This window comes from Chelonia mydas, chromosome 6, assembly GCF_015237465.2.
Source record: "Chelonia mydas isolate rCheMyd1 chromosome 6, rCheMyd1.pri.v2, whole genome shotgun sequence".
Classification (NCBI taxonomy): Eukaryota; Metazoa; Chordata; order Testudines; family Cheloniidae; genus Chelonia; species Chelonia mydas.
Genome location: NC_051246.2, coordinates 85,759,477 through 85,782,626, shown reverse-complemented (window position 1 = coordinate 85,782,626; position 23,150 = coordinate 85,759,477). Strand labels below are relative to the sequence as shown.

Below are 23,150 nucleotides of genomic sequence, written 5' to 3'. Positions count from 1 at the left end.
CAGAACAAAGCAGCCAATACATTTATATCAAAAGAAACAGCTATAGACGTTCATATGAAAACCTAATGGAACTTTAGTAGTACTTGGGACAAGCAGCTGGAAGAAAGAAATAGTACTTCCTCGTTCATATAGCTTTATAACTTTAAATACAGGCTCACCTTAGAGAAAGTGATCTGTTTAGCATGGATCAAGAGGGATGTATTACTAAGATAGAGCTTATCCCTGTTTTATCTGTATTAGAATGACAGCTAAAATGGTAAGACACAGGTAACTCACTTTCTTTTGCCCTCTCTCTTTTCTGAATGCTTTATATTGAAATGCTCACTTTATTTTAACAAGAAGATAAACTGTATTTTCCCCTCTAATTTGAGGTCTAGTTAGAAATGATAAATGCACTTCATAAAATCATGCCTTTAAGAGAAATATTATTGTTGATGTTATTAACAACACTTTAAATAAAAGTACATAATTGCTAAACTACAATGAAATCCCCAAGGTGGAAACCAGTTACAGTCACATTAGTTCCAAACAACTAACATTTTTATAGTACTGACTAAATTAATTAATAATTATTGGATACTTATTTTGAAGGATTGCCATTTTTATTTACATAGTTACAGAGTAGAGGCTGTAGTCAGTAATCCTTTAAATATCATTCATACTTAAACCAGAAGAATCCATGTCTTATTAAAGTCATAGAACTGTGGGAGACATTCACAACCCTTCTGCCAGACCAGGTTAGCTCCCAACAATTACCACACACCGCAAGAGTTTGGTAGAACAAAATATTAACTAAAAATTCCTTCAAAAATAAAACCAACCAAATACAAGCAAAGATTTAGAAGAGAGCAGATAGAAAGTAGTGTGTGTTCACTGCTCCTGCTCAGAGCTTCCTTGTATACACTCACTCTTGTCTCACAATCTGAACAGGTAACTGTAGTCAAGGAACAGGGTCAAATTTACCCCTGGCATTGTGGCCACTTACATCAGGACTGAATTTTGCTTTGAGGGGAGGCAAGTGGTGAGTGCCCTACTGGGGAACAAGTTGAAAACACCTACCATTGAAGAAACTTACAGACAAATAAAGACGAGAGATTTAATCTCCCTTTCCAAGTTTTATATATTTTTACACCTTAAGTCTGAAACCACTGGACTGAGTTTCATAGTCCTAGACTTTGCAATTGTATTATTGTCCTGTGAGTATACTAGCTATCCACAGGGAAATGAGTGTTCCTGTCTCAAACCCCTTTATGGAAAATTCCCCAACTGGTTTATGTGAGCAGAGATTAGCAATGCAAGCAGAAATTACCAAAGCAGTGAAAGTGTGTGTGTGTTGGGGGAGGTTGGAAGAGGGGGAAGGATGAAGGAAGGAAGAAAGTTAGAAAAGGAAAAGTGATTACATGATTACATGATTTCCTTCTCTCTGGGATCATTTGTAATCTCCCCCACTGCAGCACCACAGGATTTGGCCTCTACACAAATTTGGGAACAGGATGGCAGGCAGACAGAGAATAACTGCTCTTCCTTATTAGAGAAAAGTACTTCAGAGCCTCCGCAGATCTAGTGTCATGTACTGATTTAAAAGACCATCTCTACTGCCTCACAGAAAATAAGCAAGTCAAAATTCATTGAATTTCCTGCCCTTGTGTGGGAAACGCCACATAAAATTTGATTCTGTGTCTTTGATTCTTTTTCTATTGGCATTCTTAAAAAGGTCACCATTTCATTAATATGCAGTTTACTAATTTTAATGCCATCACAGACTAACATAATTGTATATCACAATCTTTGCCATAAATGGGAACAATCCCATTCCCTCAGAACATCTTTTGACCTAAATCTGCCTTTCAAATAGAACAGTACTGCATCAGAAGAGTTGGCTTATCCAATTCAGAAACAGTGCTGGCTGGGAGCTGTAACTTGCTGGTAATACAGAATCTGCTCAAGGTTGGGAGCCAACTGCTGGTGAAACACTGACAGATGCAGGACCCATATGCCCAAGTCTGGATAGGATTCCTGTATCACTGGCATCTGGATGTCAGCTTTTCTTTCCTGGCTCTACTGCTGGCTTCGCTGATAAACCCGATTGTCTGTCTGCTGTGGGTCAACCTGCTGCTGCCCTGTAGTCATGTTTCTTGGATCGTGAGCAGTTTCTCTCCATTAAGGAGTACTGTATAAACAGAGTATGCCTCCCTTAAAGCTTTCATATGCCACTAAATATCTAACTCAAACATATCAGCTATTTCTGGTGAATTAGGCACAGAGGATGAAGTCTTGCAGTTGCAATGAAATGGCAAAATGTTTAAATGTCCATTCAGTTTTCCTGTCTATTTATCTGGGAGCCTCACTGATATCACCCATGTTATTCTTTAATTCTAAACAATTTTTATTGCTTGGTGCCCTACAAAAAATGGATAGTAGCAAAAGCTGGGTACAGCACAATTTCTAGAAAATTCTTTAGGAGACACTGTATTAAAATGTTCTATCTGAAAGAGCCTTCTGTTTCAAAATCTGCTAGTACAACTGCAAGGTTTACTTCGAAATTTGCAATCATCACCCTAGTTGGGCATATATTTGAGACTAAAGAAAGTGAGGCCCTCTTTAAAAGAAACCCATGCTTTACCATAGTAACTGCTTTTCCTTTTACTGCCTTGAAGAACAACATGATTGAACTGTTGCTTCGGGCTGGGAATGCAACTATTACTTATTAGGAAGTAAAACAAAACTTCATAAAACCTAGTTACAATAAATCATAAAATGGTATCTATTAGACAATGCATGGCTGTTTTTCACTCTCATTCCAAGTCTCCAAAATCCCATGAACCAGGCTTACAGGTGTATACATTTCTTGATTCTTCAATGGCAGCTACAGTCACCTTCTACCAAGCCTCCCACCAGCAGATAACTCATACTCTGGTTAGGAACAGTCCGTTTGAGAGGTGGGGGAGCCTTTGCAGCATTAGTACCAATTTGGTACTAGCAAGCACTGGGAGGTACCAGGAGCTGTACTGTCACAGAACTGTACTGTCAAAGGGGAAGCTCGAATGGCCTACTGTGCAAGGACTAGTCCGGATGCACCATCCTTTCAGAGAACACAGCCTACTCCCCAAGTGTTCCTTGCCTACTCTGCAGGCTGATGCAGAATGGGAATGTGACCATTTTCCCACCTCCTCCCTGTATCCCACAGGTGTGCAAACAGGAGGAGTCCTGTACTCTCCCCAGTATAGAGACTGGTAACTGCAACTTGTCCTTGTGCATGGGGCACGAGGAGCAGGGTTTCTTCTGTTCTCCCACTGAACACCCTGCAGAAGCGTCTGGCATTTAATGGGCAAATCGGTGTCCAAAAAGTGCACATCAAGAACTGGCAGATATTACAATACTGTATTGCTTCTGTGGACAGATTGTAAAATAATAAAAAATGGTTGACTGCTAGAAAGGAGACGTGGTAGAAATATAGTAAGTATTAAGATCAGAAGCACCACTTTCATTTTCAGGCGTTGGAGCTATGGGTTTAAAAACAAACCAACCCAAAACATTTGTTCAATTTTTATTCTATATCTCAATGCAATATTGTGTCCTTGAAAAACATTGATTCCTACTTTCTAACATGTACTTTGTTAACTATCATTTACGTTTAAGATAATATATATCCCTTTTCATCAAAGGCAATATCATACTGTATCTTTGTTTTTGCTTGACTGCATAATTTGTAAAGGATGAAAAACCCTGTCTAGATCATCACTGCCTCAGACATGTAAAGGAAGAAATTAATAAAAAAAAAAAAAAAAAGGAACGAAGCCAAGCTCAACAACACATTCTTTCAATGAGTTTATTTAAGATCCCAACTTTTTTGTTCTCAGAGTTAACAGATGGCATATTTTTTATTTCCAGTATTGTCTGCTGATAGCATAATTTATGTACATAAATCAGTGAATTATAAACTGTGATAGACGTTTGATTGTAAAACTTTGATTGTTCTAAATACCAAAGTATTGTGTAAAGCCTTTGAGTTTAAATCTCAAGTAAAGGTTTTTTTGGAGACTATACAGGGAAAATCGTAGTCTCTCTACAGGCCTGGTGTACATTAGGCCCCTTCCCCAACTTTTTGTTTTGTTTTGTTTTCTTTTTAATAAAACTATAACAGTGGTTTTCAAACTGTGGTTCATGGAGCATTTGCTGGGAGCCTGCAGAGAGCCGGTTGCTCACATGTTGCTGACTCTTCCACAGCTGCTAAACCACATTAGAAGAGAGCTAAAAATATGTTAAATACTTACTTAATATTATTTCATGTGAACAACTTCTGTCGTTACCAATGGTTTGCTATGTGATTGCAAAAGACACACTGGCAAATGGGAGGGGAGACAGCCATATGAAGATTTCTGTATTCAGATATGGTCGCACTACAAAAGAGTGTGAGAACACTTGAACTATAGGTACCTATGTGAACCCATCATGGAGCATTTTCTGTTTCTTAAAACGTGTGCTAAAGAGACATAATTAATCATGTATGTGATAAAGCAAATATGGTAAGTCACATAGATTTAAGACCACAACAAACTGTAAGCAATCAGAAGGCAAATTAAAGAAAAAATACTGGATCTAGAATTTATTTAGAGGACCACACAGCAAAGGGTGAAAAATAAAGATCACTACATAAAGTATGCAATTTAGAAAAGTCTTTGCAACTCATAAAATACAGTTTGAGTTCATTCATCTACTACCAAAGGAATATAATCTTATATCAAGTATGAGGATATGTATAAATAATGCTTTTAAACTGGGAGTCACAGGAGAAAATCCTTTCAAATGGTGAAAAGGATATATCCTTACATACAAGAAGAAAACAAATGATTAATTGGCTAAATGCTGTACCCAATTAATGGGTTTAACTCAACATTGACTTGCATCTTATGTGACCTCATTAAAGGCTTCCCCAAAGAAGATGTAATACAATGGATGGATTTGAAAAGTTTCTTCTGTTTTGAAAGTTTTATCAGCTCTAGTAGTATATCCCATTATGTACTGTTCAGGGAATACTGCTAAAGCAGATAGAAATGCTCAAAACACAGACTTTTTAAACTTTGTCTGTTCTTATTATTAGTGGGAATTACCAAATTTAAACAACTTGATTCACAGCAGAAAGTAGCATCATTTATAGACGTCTGCCCATTTACTTAACAGAACGAGATGTTTGCATACATGCAAATATAAGACTTTTTAAAGACATGCAAAGGTGTTTGCACTTTCCAAGTCAGGGCCAGATTAAGGCATGGGCACAGAGACCTGTCTCCAGGTCTCCAGCTCCTGGAGTCGGTGTGTGAACAGAATCTCAGTTTTCATTTAAGTTTTTTAAACAGTAAGTTTTTAGCCATCGTGATTGCAAAGAGAAGCATGAAATCACAACCCAAATGTAACAGATTCAATTAAGTATGTCCCTGAATCTGCACACACCCTGAAACAATAGTTCTGAGAGGTGTGAACTACCCAATGAATTTCCATTGGGCATTAACTCTGAGACCCACTGCTCTGGGTGTCTCTGCTATCATCCATCAGAAGACTGTGGCTGTGTCTACCTTACCATTTATGTTGGCACAACTTATGTCACTCAAGAATGTGAAAAAAAACATGCACCTGAGAGACATAAGTTGTACCAATATAAGTATCAGTGTGGACAGCACTATGTTGGTGAGACATAGCTACCTCCTCTTGTTGAGGGTGGTTTAATTAAGCTGATGGGAGAGCTTTCTCCTGTCAGCATTGAATGGCTACATAAGAGATCTCACTGAGTTGAGGCTGCATCGGTACAGCTGTAAGATCTCGACAGTAAACATAGCCTAGCTGTGTGACAGGAGAAGAGTGCAGCAGACTGCTACTGCCAACAAAGGGGAAGGCCCTGCTGCTGCTCCTGCAGGGATAAGAGGACCCACATTGCTGCCCCTGGCCGCTAGTCTAGGTAGGGGCAGAGTAACAGCACAGGGGCAGGATAATGGAAGTAGAGACACAAAGAGCTCTATGTTGTGTGCCCAGAAAAAACGGTTACCTACCTTTCGTAACTGTTGTTCTTCTAAATGTGTTGCACAATCATCAGAAGGTTTTTCCTCTAGCAGTACCTGTCAGGTCAGCTGTGGAGACCCCTGGAGTGGCGCCTTTATGGTGGTGTATATAGGTCCCTGCCGTTCTGCTCAGTTCCTTCTTGCCGGAATACTCCAACAGAGGGGAGGTAGGCGGGATTTGGAATGGACATGAGCAATACATCTCAAAGAACAACAGTTACGAAAGGTAGGTAACCATTTTTTCTTCTTCGAGTGATTGCTCATGTACATTCCAATAGGTGACTTCCAAGCAGTTTCCCTGGAGGAGGGGTCAGAGTTCACCTGGTTGTTGAGTGCAGGACTGCCCTGCCAAAGGCTGCATCATCCCTCGCCTGCTGGGTAATGGCATAGTGTGACCTGAAGGTGTGGATGGAAGACCACGTTGCTGCCTTGCATATGTCCTGGATAGGGACCTGCGCCAGGAATGCTGTGGATGAGGCTTGCGCTCTCGTGGAGTGCGCCGTAAGTGGAGGGGCTGGAATTTTTGCCAGGTCATAGCAAGCCCTGATACAAGAAGTGATCCAGGATGAAATGTGCTGGGACGAGATCGGGAGCCCCCTCATCCTTTCTGCAATTGCAATAAAGAGCTGTGGTGACTTATGAAATGGCTTTGTGCACTCAATGTAGAATGCTAAGGCACACCTAACATCCAGGGAATGGAGCATGTGCTCCCTGCTACTGGCATGGGGTTTAGGGAAGAACACAGGTAAAAATATGTCTTGGTTCACATGAAACTGGGAGACTACCTTAGGCAGAAATACAGGGTGAAGGCGTAGCTGCACCTTGTCTTTATAAAAGACTGAATAGGGTGGTTCGGAAGTCACTGCTCTGAGCTCGGATACCCTTTTGGCCGAGGTTATGGCCACCAGAAAGGGCACGTTCCAGGAGAGATAGGACAGAGAGCAGCTTGCCATTGGCTTGAACGGGGGCCCCATGAGTGCAGACAGGACCAGGTTGAGGTCCTACTTGGGAACGGGCCGTCGTACCTGGGGATAAAAATCTGTTTAAGCCTCTGAGAAACCTGCCCACCATGGGATCACTGAACTCTGACCCACCGGCTGCCCCTGGGTGAAAGACTGAAATGGCAGCAAGGTGTACCCTTAGAGATGATATTGCTAACCCCTGCTGCTTAAGGTATAACTGGTAGTCCAAAATAAGGGGAAATGGAGCTAGCTGTAGTTTGGTTCCCCTTTGCTTAGACCAAATGGAAAAACGCATCCACTTTGCCAAGTACGTGGCATGAGTGGAGGGTTTCCTACTCCCTCACTGGGTCAAGAGGGTTCAGCCATGGAGTTTCCATGCCATGAGGTGCAGTGACTCCAGATTGGGGTGTTGCAGACAGCTGTGGTTCTGTGTGATTAGGATCGGACATACAGGAAGCGTCACTGGTCTGTCCACTGAGAGGCTCAACAGCATGGTGAACAAGTGTTGGCAGTGACACGCTGGCGCTATGAGGACCAAGGAAGCCCTGTCCCAGCGAGTCTTGAGGAGGACTCTGTGTATGAGAGGGAAGGGCGGGACCATCCATGAAGGTGAAAGGTGTCTGCGATGGAGCCTGGGCAGTGGTTCAGGAAGGAGCAGAACCGCTGGCACTTCCTGTTGCTCTGCATCGCGAACGGGTCTATGTGGGGAGAGCCCCACCTCTGGAAAATCGAGTGTGTGATGTCCAGCCCGAGGGACCATTCATGACTGTGAAATGAGTGGCTGAGGCAATTGGCTAGTTCATTTTGCACTCCTGGAAGGTGGGATACCTCTAGGTGTATCGAGTGGGCGATGCAAAAAATCCCACATCTCGAGGGCTTCCTGGCACAGGGGAGAGGAGCGAGCACCACCCTGTTTGTTTATATAGAACACCACTGCAGTGTTATCTATCAGCACCGACACAAATGCACCCTGCAGGCAGGCCTGGAACGCTTGGCATGCCAGATGAACCGCCCTCAGCTCCCTTACATTGATATGCAGTGATAGTTCTGTGTGGGACCATAGGCCTTGGGTTCTGATATTGCCTAGATGCACTCCCCGACCGGGCACTGAGGCATCCGTGACTAGGGATAGCACAGGATGGGGTTTGGCAAAGACAAACAACTTGTGGTTGCAGCCACCAGTGGAGGGACTCGAGGATGTGAGGGGGAGGGTAACTATTGTGTCCAGCGGGTCCCTGCCCGGCCTGTGCACCTACACCAACAACGCGTGGAGGGGCCAAAGGCATAACCTGGCGTGCTGGACCACATATGTGCAGGCTGCCATATGCCCCAATAGTTTCATGCAATTTCTGTCCGTGGTTGTCAGAAACTGGCAAAGGTTTTCGATAATGTCCATGAGTGCTTGGAAGCGCAGCTCTGGCAGGAATGCCCTGGCTTGCATGGAGTCCAAGAGAGCCTCTATGAATTCTTTTCTCTGTGTTGGAGCCAGTGTGGATTTGGGCACGTTCAGTATGAGTCCCAGCCTGTGGAATGTGGCCCGGGCCAGGGACACATGCTGTGTGGCCTGTGACTGGGACTCGGCCTTGATGAGCCAGTCATCTAGATACAGGAGTACTTCCACCTTACATTTGCAGAGGAAGGCTGCCACGACTGCCATACACTTGGTGAATGCCCAGGGGGCCGCCGAGAGCCTGAACGGGAGCACCCTGAATTGATAGTGCTGGACACTGACCACGAATGTCAGCAATTATCTGTGGGCCGGGATAATAGGTATATGGAAGTACGCATCTTTCAATTCAAGGGTGGCGTACCAGTCCCCCGGATCCAGGGAAGCAAAGATGGTGGCCAGAGAGATCATGCGAAACTTCATCTTCCTTATGAATGTGTTGAGATCTCGCAGGTCCAGGATAGGCCAGAGCCGACCTTTGGCCTTGGGGATGAGGAAATAGTGGGAGTAGAACCCTTTGCCCCTGAACTCCTGAGGAACCTCCTCTATTGCCCCTAGAGCAAGGAGCGATTGCACCTCCGGCAAGAGGAGTTGCTCGTGAGAAAGGTCCCTGAAGAGGGATGGGGAAGGCGGGTGGGAGTGGGGGGGGAAAGAATTGGATAGAACATCCCAGCCCTACCATGCTGAGGACCCAATGATCTGACATGATCTGGGACCAAGCATGATAGAAGCGGGAGAGTCAATTCACAAAGTGGGGGGTAAGGATCCGAGACTGAAACTGATGCTCGGGCGCATCTTCAAAAGTTTGGCTTTGGGCCCGGGGGCTGTTTGGCTGAACCCTGGCCTTGGCCTGAGGAGGACTGTCGCAGGCACCCCCTACTATTTCTGCCCCGTCTCCTTGACGAGTCTCGCCTAGGAAGCCCAGAGTAGAAGCGGGATGGGGGCTGAGGCTTAAAAGGCTTTCTTTGAGGTGCAGGGGTGTGGATCCCCAAAGACTTCAAAGTCGCCCGCAAGTCCTTAAGGCTGTGCAGGCGAGAGACCGTATTTTGGGCGAACAGACCCACACAGTGAAAGGGGAGGTCCTGTATTGTGTTCTGGACCTCAAGTGGTACCCCCGAGACCTGGAGCCATGTACTGCACATCATTGGCGGTGGCCATGGTCCGCGCTGCCGAGTCCGCTGTGTCTAACGCAGCCTGAAGGGAGGTTCTGGAGAGCACCCTACCCTCCTCAAGGAGCGCATTAAACTCCTTGCACAAGTCAGCCAGGAGTAACTCCTGGAACTTTGCCAACGAGCTATAAGAGTTGAAAGCACAGCGGCTGAGTACCGCCTGCTGGTTGGCCACTCGAAGCTGGAGCCCCACAGTGGAGTAGACGTTTTGGCCGAAAAGGTCCAACTTCTTAGCATCCTGTGACTTAGGCATGGGACTGGCTGCCCTTGCTGCTCTTTGTGGTTTGCCGCATCGACCACCAGAGTCCCTGGTTGGGGGTGGGTGAAAAGGTGTTTGTATCCTTTCTGCAGCATAAAATATTGTCTTTCCACTCCTTCAGCAGTAGGTGGTATAGAGGCCGGAGTCTGCCAAAGCACCTTAATGGTGTTTTGGATCATTCTTTTGCGGGGCAAGGCCACCCTAGAAGGACCCTCAGAGGCAAGGATGTCAACCATCGCGTCAGACTCCTCCATGACCTTCTCTGCCTCGAGACTGAGGTTTAGGGTCACTCACCTAAGGAGGTCCTGGTGACCCTTAGTGTCGATCACCAGTAGGGTGGTGGTGGTGGTGCCCGCCACCACCTTGTCTGGTGAGGAAGAGGAGGAGGCCCATGGGACAGGGTCTTCCTGCCCTTCTGGCTCTCTGGAGGTAGGGTCAGGTACCTTGGAGCCTCCTGTGACTGGAGATGGCTCTAGTGTCACTGATGGTGCTGGATCAGGTGCTGTGCCTGAGCGTGACAGTCCAGAGTCCCTGCCTCGTGCAGGGTCCTCAGGAGCCCTGGGGGTGTGGAGAGCCAGCAATGTTGCTGAGGGGGAGGTATGGGGGTGCAGATGCCAGCCTAGAGCCCTGACCCTGAGGTGCCGATGATTCGACTGGTCTGCCGCGCCGGGACTGGGAATGGCTGCGTTGAGAGACAAAAGACTCAGTGTCTGACTTGGACAAGTAGTCTGTGCCCGACCACGGGGTGGGCGGGACAGGGCGGAGCCGGACGGTGCTGGGGAGCAGTACCAGGGAGATGGTGAGCGGTGCCGTAGCTTGCCAAGATTATGAACTAGAGGCAGAGCTGCCATCAGAGCCACAAAGGGTGCTGGAGCCACATGCAGTGCCGGGCTAGACATTGCAGCCGGTGCCATCGCCAGTCCCGCTGCCGGTGCTTGGGCTTGTGGTGCTGGGCCCCGCACCTGCGGGGCCGGGGATTGCGCCATCATGGCAATGAGGTCTCGCACTGCCTCGTGGGTGTCTGGTGTGGAGGGAAGGTCAAGCTCTTCCTCCAAATCCTCCCGAGTCGGGGAGTCCATCAGCACCAGACTCAATGGGTCTCCCGTTGGGGCTGGAGTCAACAATGCAGGGTCTTGAGGCCCAGACCACGCGTGTCCCTCCAGGGGATGCATCTCGCAGCTTCTTGATGGGGGAACGACGCCTGTCCTCCTTCTTTTTCTTATGTGGCACCAGGGACTGTGAACGGTGCCACCTGGTGGCACTGGCCTTACGGGTTGGGGACCAGCGCCAGTGCTCCTTGGAGGAGTCCTTCCTCAGTGCTGGGACATCCCGCACCAAGGCCGGGGCACTGCGCACCAATGATGCCGGTGCCGCTTCCAGTGTCAGCTGCGGGCAGAGGGCCGACTCCATCAGGAGGAGATTCAAACGATAGTCCTGCTCTCTCTTAGTCCTGGGTCTGAAGCTCCTGCAAATTGGGCGCTTATCTGTCTGATTGCCCACTCCTAAACACTTGAGACAGGCAGCGTGCGGATCGCCTGTGGGCATAGGTTTCGCACATCTCTTGCACACCTTAAACCCCTGCGACCGAGGCATGCCCCTGTGCCTGGGGAAACTAGGATGGAGGGGAAGCCCCCCGAAGTAAGTCCAACTAATCTACAAACTAATATATCACGAACTAACAACTATATACAACTAAGAAAAGGGAAACACTAGGTAGGCACTTGCGAATGCAAGAGACTGAGCTGCTCCAACAACTGTCACTGGTGGTAAGAAGGAACTGAGCAGGCAGCGGGTCGGCAGGGACCTATGTACACTGCCATAAAGGCACCACTCCAGGGGTCTCCACTGCCGACCCGATGAGTACTGCTAATGGAAAAAACCTTCCGATGATCATGCACGCGGCACGCGCATACACCTATTGGAATGCACATGAGCAATCAATCGAAGAAGAATCCTGGATTACCTTAATCCAGCCCTGTATCAATTGTGTGTACATGCATTTTAGACATGTGAAGAAACAAACAAATGCACATCTTACAAACATTAAAAAGGAAAAAAAAGGAAAACAGAAGGATGCTTGTACCAGTCTAATCCACTGTGCACTGATATGCACCCAAAACAGGATATTTGAAAAAAATGATACTACACCAATTAAAGACCACCTAAAGATTATTTCTAGGTTTTTCTCCACTGGGTCTGAAAGGAGCAATGCAGTCAACTTTGGATCTGTACTACTGGTAGTTTCTGAGAAGTGGAGACAAATGCCATTGTTTATAGTCACAGTATATAAATAAAAATATGTTTTCCTTTTTAAACCTTTTTTCTATTCATTTATATAAAATTGAGAGTCTTCTTACCCCCAGTGAATATGTGATTGGTGCCAGGGGAAGGAGAGGGGGAGGGGACAAACCCCCACGATTTCCAGAAATCAAGACATTTTAATTGTCCCCATCTGGACCTTTACGATCTCCATTCAAGATATGGCTCTTTTTGGAGAACCCATGCATTACTTCAGCTGAAAATAGGGCTAGCCCCCAAATCATAGCTGAATGAAGACTCCATTAAACACAGTTTTGTTGATGTAGCAGGGAAAAAAATTCCTCCTTCAACCTCTACAGGCTGCAGAAAGTCCTCCATTTCTGTTAATGACCTATTCCTTCTGTCTGATTCAATACAGCCCACTGGCTATGGAAATGACAACACTCAGCAGGTGACAACAAAACAGTCAACAAACAGTGCTGAGATATGTCATTTCCCTCAAATACTTTCTCAGGAATGAAATGACACAGTACGGTATGCTGTATCCAGCTCAGATCAAATATTTCTTTATTAAATGAAACTACATGTATTATAGTTGCCATATAAAATGCACATTTAAGTGTGTTGCTTCAAGCTTCAATTGCAAAACAATTTGATACTTGATTTTTTATATATACATATATTCCTTTTCCCCCTTGGTCTCCTCTTAATACACACCCCTTTGGGCAGCTACTGTTAAGATGCCATATCTTTGATATAGCTTTGCATTGAAAGAATTACCTTTCTGGGTCCAATCTAATGCACTTATTGTGACTGGGACAACTTGGAATATGTAAATTAGCACCTTTCAAGTCTCTGAACACAGGAAGTCCTCTTGTCATGTATTTCGGATCATGGATCTGAGGTCTCAATTTTAAACAGCAATGCCTGTGCAAATGTGTTTAGCCTTTTCAGATTCAGAACTAGCCTTTAGTTCCTAGTTCTCTTTAAGAAAATGAAATATATTTAGCCAACTTCTGTTCTAATTTCCAGAATGGCTTCATAGCCTTCACTGGAATTGCTCTGGATTTACACCAGTTTAAGTGATCACAGAACTCAGCCCAGTGAGTACAGTTACGTTTACTCATTATTATATTTATTTATTACTACTTATATTACAGTAGTGCCTAGAAGCCCCATGTCTTTCTCCACCAGTGGAACAGCTGTACCATTTAAAATCAGTGCTAGAGAGTCAGTTGTTTTTCTGACTGTTTTGTGGCTTGTCTGCTAGACGAGTCTTGTGATCAACCCTGGACAGACTCCAATGTAGGTATTAAATACTCATCCCTGGAAAAAAATGAAATACTATGCATCCTTGAATCTAAGGCAGAATATTGTTACTGAAATTGTCCTATTCCAACAAAGACATATTGTACAACTGAAATATTGATCTTCTGTAGTTTTTTGAGATCCTACTAACTTTTTCACAACACTACAGTATTAGTCTCATAGTCCTGCCTTTAAACTGTGCCCTGATGTGACTTCTGAGCAGTTAATATTTGGACAGTTGCTGTCATATGATTTTATTGTGTAATCATATGATTACAGTAGATCACATGGTCTCTCTCTTTTTCTCAACAATGAGCACCCATTTCTTCTCAAATCCAGATGCCCATGATATAATCTAACCTATCATATTTCTATTCTTAGAATTATGGATTTGTATCTGTACAGATTCTTTCCACCCAGTTGGAAATTTCATTTTCTTCAAATCTGTTTTTACTTGTTTTTTCTCTAGTATGATACTACGCCCTCTCCTCGCTAAATTTATATTAATCTAATACTGCATCCCATGCATTATTGTGATCCCATCATTCTTCAGAAGGACCTGTTATGCCTAAATTGTGTTTTGTTACCAGGTATTCTAGATTAACTGCGTTTGCCTTTAAAGGTTTTTTGCAAGGGTGTAGAGAAGTTTTTAGTTTTTTCTGCCAGTCTACTTTTTTCCCCCCTATGCAACTCCTTTCTCTCACAGTCTGTTACTTTTTGGATTATATCTCTATGAGCTCAACCTGTGTCTCCTTCAGCTTCACCCTTGAAAGCTTTGGATATTATTTGGACAAAGGAACAAGTCTGATAACAAGTGAATTATGTGTGACAAAGATGAGGGTCCAATTCATAATTAAAATGTATAAAGTAGAGGATGTGTCTTTTGAAATCACTCCCCTTTGGAGACCTATGCCATCTTTAATCCTCTTCTCCAATCTACCTTATCACCTGTGTATTCCATTTGATCACACAATGAATGCCTCTTAACTGCCAAAACACTGTTAAAAACCATTTCATTGACTGGTTTAAACTACAACAACCTTCATCCCTTGAATTCCATTTTATTGTAACAACTGATACATAACTTTAATCTGCAATGTTGAATGTCAACAGTAATGACTGCCCTGCACCTTTAAGAGGGGGTGAGGGGTATTTGGCTGGTTGGCCGAATTAAGGGAACAATGCTTTATGGCTGGGGGAGACGGGGGACGGGGGGGAGATGAAAACTGTTGAATTGTTCATTAAAGGTACGAATGGGGGGCAGTTAGGGGGCTCCATTCTTATAACCCACCTTAACCCTCCTACGAGGGGGTGTGGGTGTGGATGGTAAGGTCCCAGCAATGGATTTGCTTGAGGTCCTGGATGGAAAAAGAGGGGGATCTGGTGAAAGCCCAGCCGGATAATTAAGGAATAAACATGGGATTACCTGTACTGAACACTTTTATCTGCCGGGTAGTCCCAGAAATCTAATAATAAAGTTGCAACCTGATTAAACCCATGTCAAATGTGTCCTGTCCTTCTTTCCGTATAGCCAGACAATCATTCTACTTCCTCACCCTCCTTTCTTTCAGCAAGTCCAGAACTCTGCCCCAAATGTTTAATAAGTGTGACTAAAATTTTGTACACTTCACCACATTTCCTCCCTATGCCATATGCTAACATAGATCTGTTAACAACCTGTCCACTTAATCCAGTACAGCTCTATAAGAAACTGAACTGTCACCTTTTATACTTACATATTGCACCACTGACATCATTAGCAATTGCCATTTCCTGTCCACACATTTCCAAGCCAGAAGTAGACTCTTTTCAGTTAATATGCTTTCTAGAATGGCATAATCATCAATATATTCCAGGACTACCACCTGCTTCTTCTTCACCTTTAGTCTCATGTCACTGTTGCTATCTTAAGTGGTGTTGTACAGAGTTCACCTCATTATATAATACTTAAAGTTGTTGAAAATAGGACATGAGAAGAGGGATCTTTTCACTAAAATTTTACAGCACTCCAACACCTTACTATCTGTTTCTTCTCTCTTCCAGCTCTCAGGTCAGGTAGGGCGCTGTGCCCTAATAGGAATCTCTGAGAAGATTGGAAATGTGCCCTGCCACCCATTGAGCTCCAAGATCACCTATGCACTTGATGCCAATTTATATGTATTTTCCTACTTAAAATGAATAACCATGAAGTATGTTTTATCCATTTTAAAACTCCCCAAACTTTTACAATATTTAAACATTTGTGGCTGAACAAAAATTAACTGCTTCTTATTGTCTTATTCAATAATGATCATTCATCCTGTTTTGCCAATTTTAACTCTTAGCAGTCTTCCTACTCACGTGACTAAATATCACCGCTTGTTTCTACTCAAGGGAAGCATTTTTTGTTTCCGAACTACTTTATTAACTATGTGTAACACCTGTACCATCTTTCATTACCTGAAAAATATAGAAGAGCCGCTCCGCTCCCTGATCTTTCCTCTGACTTTAAGAGTAAAGAGTCACAGGTTTTGCACAAACTAAATTGGTTACACACCCAATACACGCTTACAATGCATGAAAAAAATTTACCAGCATACTCTCCGGTTAACCTGTTAACTTCAAGACACCTTAGTAATGAGAACAAATAGTGTCATTATCTTGTTATAGTGTTGGTGATTATTATAAATAAATATCAATACATTAAAAAAGTTATAACATATTGTAGTGAGAAAAAAATAGTGAACTCTTTCCAACTTTTGAATCTACCATGCTTGATGGATGTCACTGTGCTCCTATTGGTGCAATAACAATGCTGCAGAAATAGAAAGAGAAATGGAAAACCAACACCTATTACCATATACAGAAAACGCTTTGGTGATCTGGTAGCTTCCTACAAATTCTGTACATTTTTCTTCCTTTGTGTATATGATGGCATGTGTTTCTACAACAGGACAAAAGATGTTGCATCCTTTGGAAGTAGAGAGGAAAATTTTTCATAACAGTTTTCAGTTAAAATTGCAGCAGAACTGGTTAAATATGAAAAAAAACAATTTGATAAATCATTCAATTTGTTACTATTCATGCTTCTATATTATTGATGTTAGCGAGTATTGTGAGAACTGCTGGCCATTCATGAAAGTGTAAATGAATCCCAACAGCTTCACAAAATTTAGCCCAAATGAATATTTACCCAAAAATTCATAATATAAGTTTGTAACTCATTATTTATTACTTGTTTTTTCTCCTGTTTAAAAAGTCTCAATCAACCAATCAAGAAGTAAAAACAAGATCATAGGTAACATTTTCCAAAGGACCTTAGTTATACAGGAGGTTAAGTCCCTTTTTCAAAACTGACTTACATACTTAGGAACCTCAATCCCATTGTCTTTCAATGAATCTCAACCTCGCAGGTGCCTAAGTCACTTCTGAAAGCTTTTGAAAATGTTATCCTATGTGACTTGGGTGAGCAACTACACAGTATGAATAATAAAAGTCAATAGTCACTGTAATTAGCTGGCAAAAAGTTCACAATCAACCCCTGGTCAAAAACCATTTTGTGCAAACTATTTGGTGAATATTTATTAATAGCAACTAAACCCATATGTATCAGGAATAGTTTCTGAGTAATTTTCAAATAGCAAGGAATGTTAAATTCGCACAGGACATTATTCAAAATGAATAACTGGCCAACTCTAAAGATCAGTAACTCAGAATGTCACAAACACTACATTAATACTGTTACATGCTACTATTACTGTATTGCATTTATTACAAAGACTAATGTTTATATTCTCTTTACAAACATAAAAAACAACAAGGGGCATTTTTCAAAATTGAAAAGATTTTTCTGGATTATAAGTATGTTTTTTAAAGCAGGTACTAAAGGATTTCATTACAAGTGTACCCCTATATTTGGCAACAAACAGAATACATTTAAGAGTCAAGAAAGTACCTTTTATTAGACCACACAGATTTGTTTGTACTACATTCTCACATACTTGCTGACAAATGGGTTTTCTGGGCACTGTATTTGTGAATCAAGAACAAAACATATATGGCTCTTAGCTTCTTCATGAAAATATGTAATTTAATGTAAATTGTGTAAAATGTTATCAGCAATGCAGCAGACTTCTTATATCCATGGGTGGATTTTGTGTTGTTTTGAGTTTTTAAATGCAGAAAAGCTGAAGTAAACTCAATGGCCCCAATCCCCTGTGAGATCCTATAGAATGGAGCGAAAGAAGAGTAAATCTCCACTAAGAATTACTTGTGGAAATTTCTCCTCTACCATTCCACGAAAGGATTGGAGTTTCCCTAGTTCAGAAAAGGTCACGGAGCATGCACAAAAACAAAGCAGATCCCCATCCAATCCACAGGAGACCAGGGACTAACACATAAAGTTTCCGCAGCATCACAAGTCCCAACTAGCTCTGGAATTCGTCCTTGACAGTGTGTCTCCTTCTAAGCTATGCTGCCAAGGAGACACACTTGACCAGAAACATCATGAGGACGACCCTTAGAGGAAGGAAAGAGGAATTTCCAGCTCTTAACGGTGAGGCGCAATCTGAGGTGGATTTCTGTTTTTCTGATTTTTTCAAGGGTGGTATGAGGACAATGTAAAAATCCCCCCAGACCACCTTCTGTAAGCCCTGAGGAAAGGAGTGAATGCTGTTGAGAAAGTAGCTGAGCCATTTTTCAGCACAGGATGGAGACATCAGTACAATTCCACTCCACCTGCAAATAATGGGGGCATGACTGGGGTCAGTACGGCAGTTTGTAGAATCTAACACAAGCACTGCCTGTGCAATTGTGTATGGTAATTTAATGCACCATTAAAAAACTGCAGTTGCTGACCAGTCAATCTGGCACTTCCACAGCACTGACTTCAATTTTTAAAAGTGACTGCTCTTATATACAGGAGTACACAGTCAGTAAGAATCACTGCAATTTAGATACAAAGTTGCTGTTATTATTGTTACTGGAATCTTTCTTTCCAAATCTTATATTTAACGCTTACTGCAGAGTGTTTAATACCAAATATATCTACTTTGGTAAGAGCTTGGCATAAAAAAACAATAAAACAAAACACATATTTAAGAACTTATCTAAATTTTAACTGAAAATACTGTAAACTTTACTTTCAATTGTTTTACAGTTCAAATCCTAAGGTGCGTTCTTTTTTGTTCAAGAAATTTTAAAAGCAACTAATTTAAATATGCAAAATTATCTTGAGTTGTTCATACGTGAACTTAAAAGCCGTGCAACACAGGAAAATTAAGTAATTATGCCTCCAAGTTATTTACTGCAATTAAGCTCATTTATCATATGCAAATTAGTGCAAACTGGTCTCATTAGTTACTAAATTACTCAATATGAGCTGAACAATGTAGCACTCCAGTTTGTAATGAAAAATCCCTGTAGAGGCAAGCAGTATCAATTAAGCTAATTTGCATATGCAAATATATTCACTAACTTTCCCTTTTCTCTATATTTAGTTCTACATTTCCTGATCATTCTTGATTATATGAAGAATGTGGGGTCACTGACCCTTTTTCTTAATCCTCAATAGTTAAGAAATGAAAGAAAGTATCAAGCGATATAAACTGAGCATATCATCTTAACTTTTAAGTCTTGCTTGAGCTAAAGTTTGCCAATAAGAGATAACAGAAATCAATGTTTTTTCATTGAACTTATAATGAAGTAAAAAATACACTACAGAGGTAAAATTTAAGATATTTTTCATTGCCGCCCAACCTCATTATAAAGCTACTCTCATGCATAAGATGAACGTGGAGTATAATGAAGTCTTGCTAATAATTAATGGGCGACTCTAATTATCTGGCTTCAATTCTATTCAAGGCATTCCCACTATTTCTTCATCCAGGTGTTTTAATTGGATAATGTCTGAAAGCTTCTTTTCTGATTGTGAGGCTACTGCTATAATAATATTTGGGGTATTTCCTTTTTTTTCCATGAGCACATTGTGCGTAGTTTCCTTTGGCCATAAACCGACCGTGGGAATCATCTCTTCAGTATGATATACTGCAATTGGCTGCGGCTTGGAAATTTTTGACATGATTGACTGAGAGTACTTGCTTCTAGAATCAAGATTTAAAATGTCACAAGATGTTGTTCCATTTCTATTTTTATAACATCACTATAAACAAACTATGTACATTTTTAAAATATAGACTTTATATTGTGGTTCTCATGTGTCTGTTAATAAACTTTGAAATAACAAAAGTATTCGAAAAAGTCTCTTTAATTTCTGAATTTACTTTTAGCCAGGACTTTAAAATATTAATTATAAAGGGCACTGAATAGATTAACTATTAATCCAGCTTCCTTAAATAACAGATTCTGAAAAATATGGGTACTCCCGCAATACAGTACTTTTTGCAGGTTGGCATGTATTTCTCCATTCATCTCTCTCTCTCAAATAACAAATATCAGGGGGGTAGCCGTGTTAGTCTGGATCTGTAAAAGCGGCAAAGAGTCCTGTGGCACCTTATAGACTAACAGACGTATTGGAGCATAAGCTTTCGTGGGTGAATGCATCCAACGAAGTGGGTATTCACCCACGAAAGCTTATGCTCCAATACGTCTGTTAGTCTATGAGGTGCCAAAGGACTCTTTGCTGCTTTCTCAAATAATAGTTACCACAATATTGCTTTGAATGTCATTTCTAGAAGTAGTGCCCCCCAAAGCAATACTTGTTAGAGCAGCATTCCATTGGAGGAGACTCTAGCTGGGTTTGTGACGTCATTACTAGTATTCCGACCTTCTGGAGTGCTTTTCCAATGACATCACAAGGTGCTTCTACCAATGACATCACAAGGTGATATTCTGAGATTCCTGCAACTACTGTATTTCAGTGCTCTCCCTATAATCTCTTACTGAGTGTTGTTTTATACATTTTAGCCTGCTAAAGCAAGAGAAGATTTTTAACATATTATGACTAACTTACATCCATTATAAGTTCACTGAGCTCTTTATCCATCATCCACAATCTATTCTCTTTTAAATGTCACCCTAGAACTTTCTTCTATCAATTCTGCTAAAGATTAATGGAAGCAATTTAGAAAGACCAACACCCTCTTTGAAAAGGCCACACCTCAACAGATATTCAATATGGAATTTATGGTGACTCAGACTGAAAACCATCAACTCCATGTACACATGCTGCAGTGATTTTTTGCTATCTGTATGATAGCTCTTACATCCTCTATGTATTAGTTGGGGGGGGGGGAATCCAAAATAAAAAGGAAATCTGCTTTAAGCAGATAAAAAAATGATGAAAGCTTCTTAGCCATTCAGTGATTGAAAAATTTACATTCCAAATAGCTTATAAGGTTGTAGTGTGATAGATCTCAAATAACAGAATGAACTGTATGCATATTATAAGGTCATGATCGACATCTGGACTAAAACTGGATACAAATCAATTTCAATGAGGTTTTATCTGGATATTACTAGAAATACATACTGTAAAAAGCATACCTTTATGTATATAGTATGTATTTATATATTCATAGCAGCATGCTGACAAATTACACAAACTCAAACATCACAAAACTGCTGCTTATTTATTTTTTTTCTGTATTGTTTTGTTAAATCTGTAAGACAGCACAACAGCATTTGTGTCTACTATGCAAAACTCAGTGGTGCACATTTACCATCTTTGGTACAGTAACCATAATATAAGTATTTGCTTACAACATTAAAACCTTGAACTTAGACCTCTGCCAAGGACACACAAATAATTAAATCACTTCATTCAAAATTTTTGCACTTAAAAGAAATTCATTCCAGTGGTAAATTGTATGTTTTGCTAGAATTATCTTTGTTACCATTTTACATTTAGCTAACTGCAGAAAGGTATGAAAACCTGGATTACCCATAGCTCCTTTGAAAGCTACTGCTGTGGTAGTACAGAGAAATACCTCTCAATTGTTTCAGATGAAGTGAAATATTTCTCATTATAGTATCCTAACTTGCCTCTCTTGCATATCAAAAGACAATATTCCATGCTGCATACTTGGATTGAGAAGCAGAAATTTCTGCTAAATAACAGCAGTTATTTAGTGCTGCAGTTAGAAAAGACCATATGCACAGCAGGTTTCTTATTTCCGTAAGGCTTTTTGTTTGTTTGTTTAGTCTACATTGACAAAACACTCCCCATTTTGTTGCTGTGGCCTTTGTTACCTGCTTCTACTCCATCTCTGATAACTAAAACCTAAAAAATGTTTTGTGGAATCATCAAGCCCTGACAATACAAAACACATAATATACATGAATGTCTCTATCACATCATTTCTGTTCAACCTAATCTTTTTCACATAAAGCTACTGTGTACAGTGTCATAAAATACTTTGGGAAAAATCAAATTATTCTTATCTCATTTACTACTAAGACCTGGAAGACATGCTGTTATTTCTTCTCTATGAAGATTTTTGTAATTCAAACTATTAGAGTCATGACAATTGTGGGTGGGGGAAGTGAAATGGTGTTTGTAATCCAAAATGAGAAAAGAAAATCTAAATCTGAACAGGACACTTAACAAGAATCAAACTATTTACCCAAAATAGTGTTTTATACACACACAAACACACACGGTAATTCTGTGAGCAAGTTACTGCACAGTCCAATATAACTACATAGCGTGATTCATCTAAAGTACTACAGCACAAAGAATACTTGCCCTCCCTCTCTCATTAAATTTCTCTCACTCAGAGACTTTCTAAAAAGAAAAAAACTGAATCCATAAAAAAATCTCATAAATGTAAGTCCTGATAACAACAGCTTCAAATAATTGGCAGAAATATTACATATTGTTACTGTCTAGTTATGTTGATTATTTTGGTAAAGCCATTATTTTTACCTGTAAAATGTGACTTCCCAAATGTGATTCAAATACTTCAATGGCAAGGGCACTGGGGCTTCTCCTGCGCTGCGCACCTATAACTGAATAAAAAAAAATTATGTTCCAATGTCTGCACATTCAGTCATACTGTATCCCTGATTACACCACTGGAAAGATACTATAGACATGGACTCTTGCATTTTTAAACACCACTAGTGTTAATTACAACTTTGCCTTGCACTATAGTAAATAAAATCACCGTATAACTTTCAGTGATTTGAATTTTGTGGCTTAATATTATTCTTTTCAAAGCTGTTAAACTGCCCGGGAACTATGAAAATAAACATGCAATACTAACGGCTCTCAACCTGTGGCCCAATCAGCACACAGCTGCAGCTCATGTGACACCCTCAGGCCCATGCAGGTAGCATATATATTGTGTGGATGTGGCCCACATAACATATAGAGAGCTGGAAAATAGATTGAGAACCACCCAGCTACACAAATATGGCCCAAGTCCCGATAGAAGTTTCTTTGTTCATATTGCTGAGACTATGGACCAGGTGTGGTAAAAAATAAGAAATATTAAAGTAGAAGATGCTAAATATAACGCATGTGCACCCAAATGTGCAGACAAAAGCCAAAAATTACTCCATAATTGTAAAGATAAGAAAGATGTCTTTCTGAACATGCTACCTCCTTCATTTGAAAGTGAACTGAAGGACTGAAGTGCCTGAAACAGTCACCATTTGCAAACAATTTCCTCACTATGATATCTGAGGCACCAAAACTATTTCCTATTGTAAGTATAAGGAAATATTGCAATATCCCAGATACCAAGGTAACTG

The 23,150-nt window shown here is 41.4% G+C and overlaps 1 protein-coding gene across 8 annotated transcripts in view; it reads right to left on the bottom strand.

Moving 5' to 3' along the window:
- Positions 1 to 23,150, bottom strand: part of NPAS3 (neuronal PAS domain protein 3) — an 832,983-nt gene that overhangs the window by 402,499 nt on the left and 407,334 nt on the right. For all 8 annotated transcript variants that reach the window (XM_037900583.2, XM_043548371.1, XM_037900579.2 and 5 more), the window contains one exon: positions 22,321 to 22,403. In XM_037900583.2, the coding sequence (XP_037756511.1) occupies positions 22,321 to 22,403 (83 nt within the window). The remainder of the gene's footprint in view (positions 1 to 22,320; positions 22,404 to 23,150) is intronic.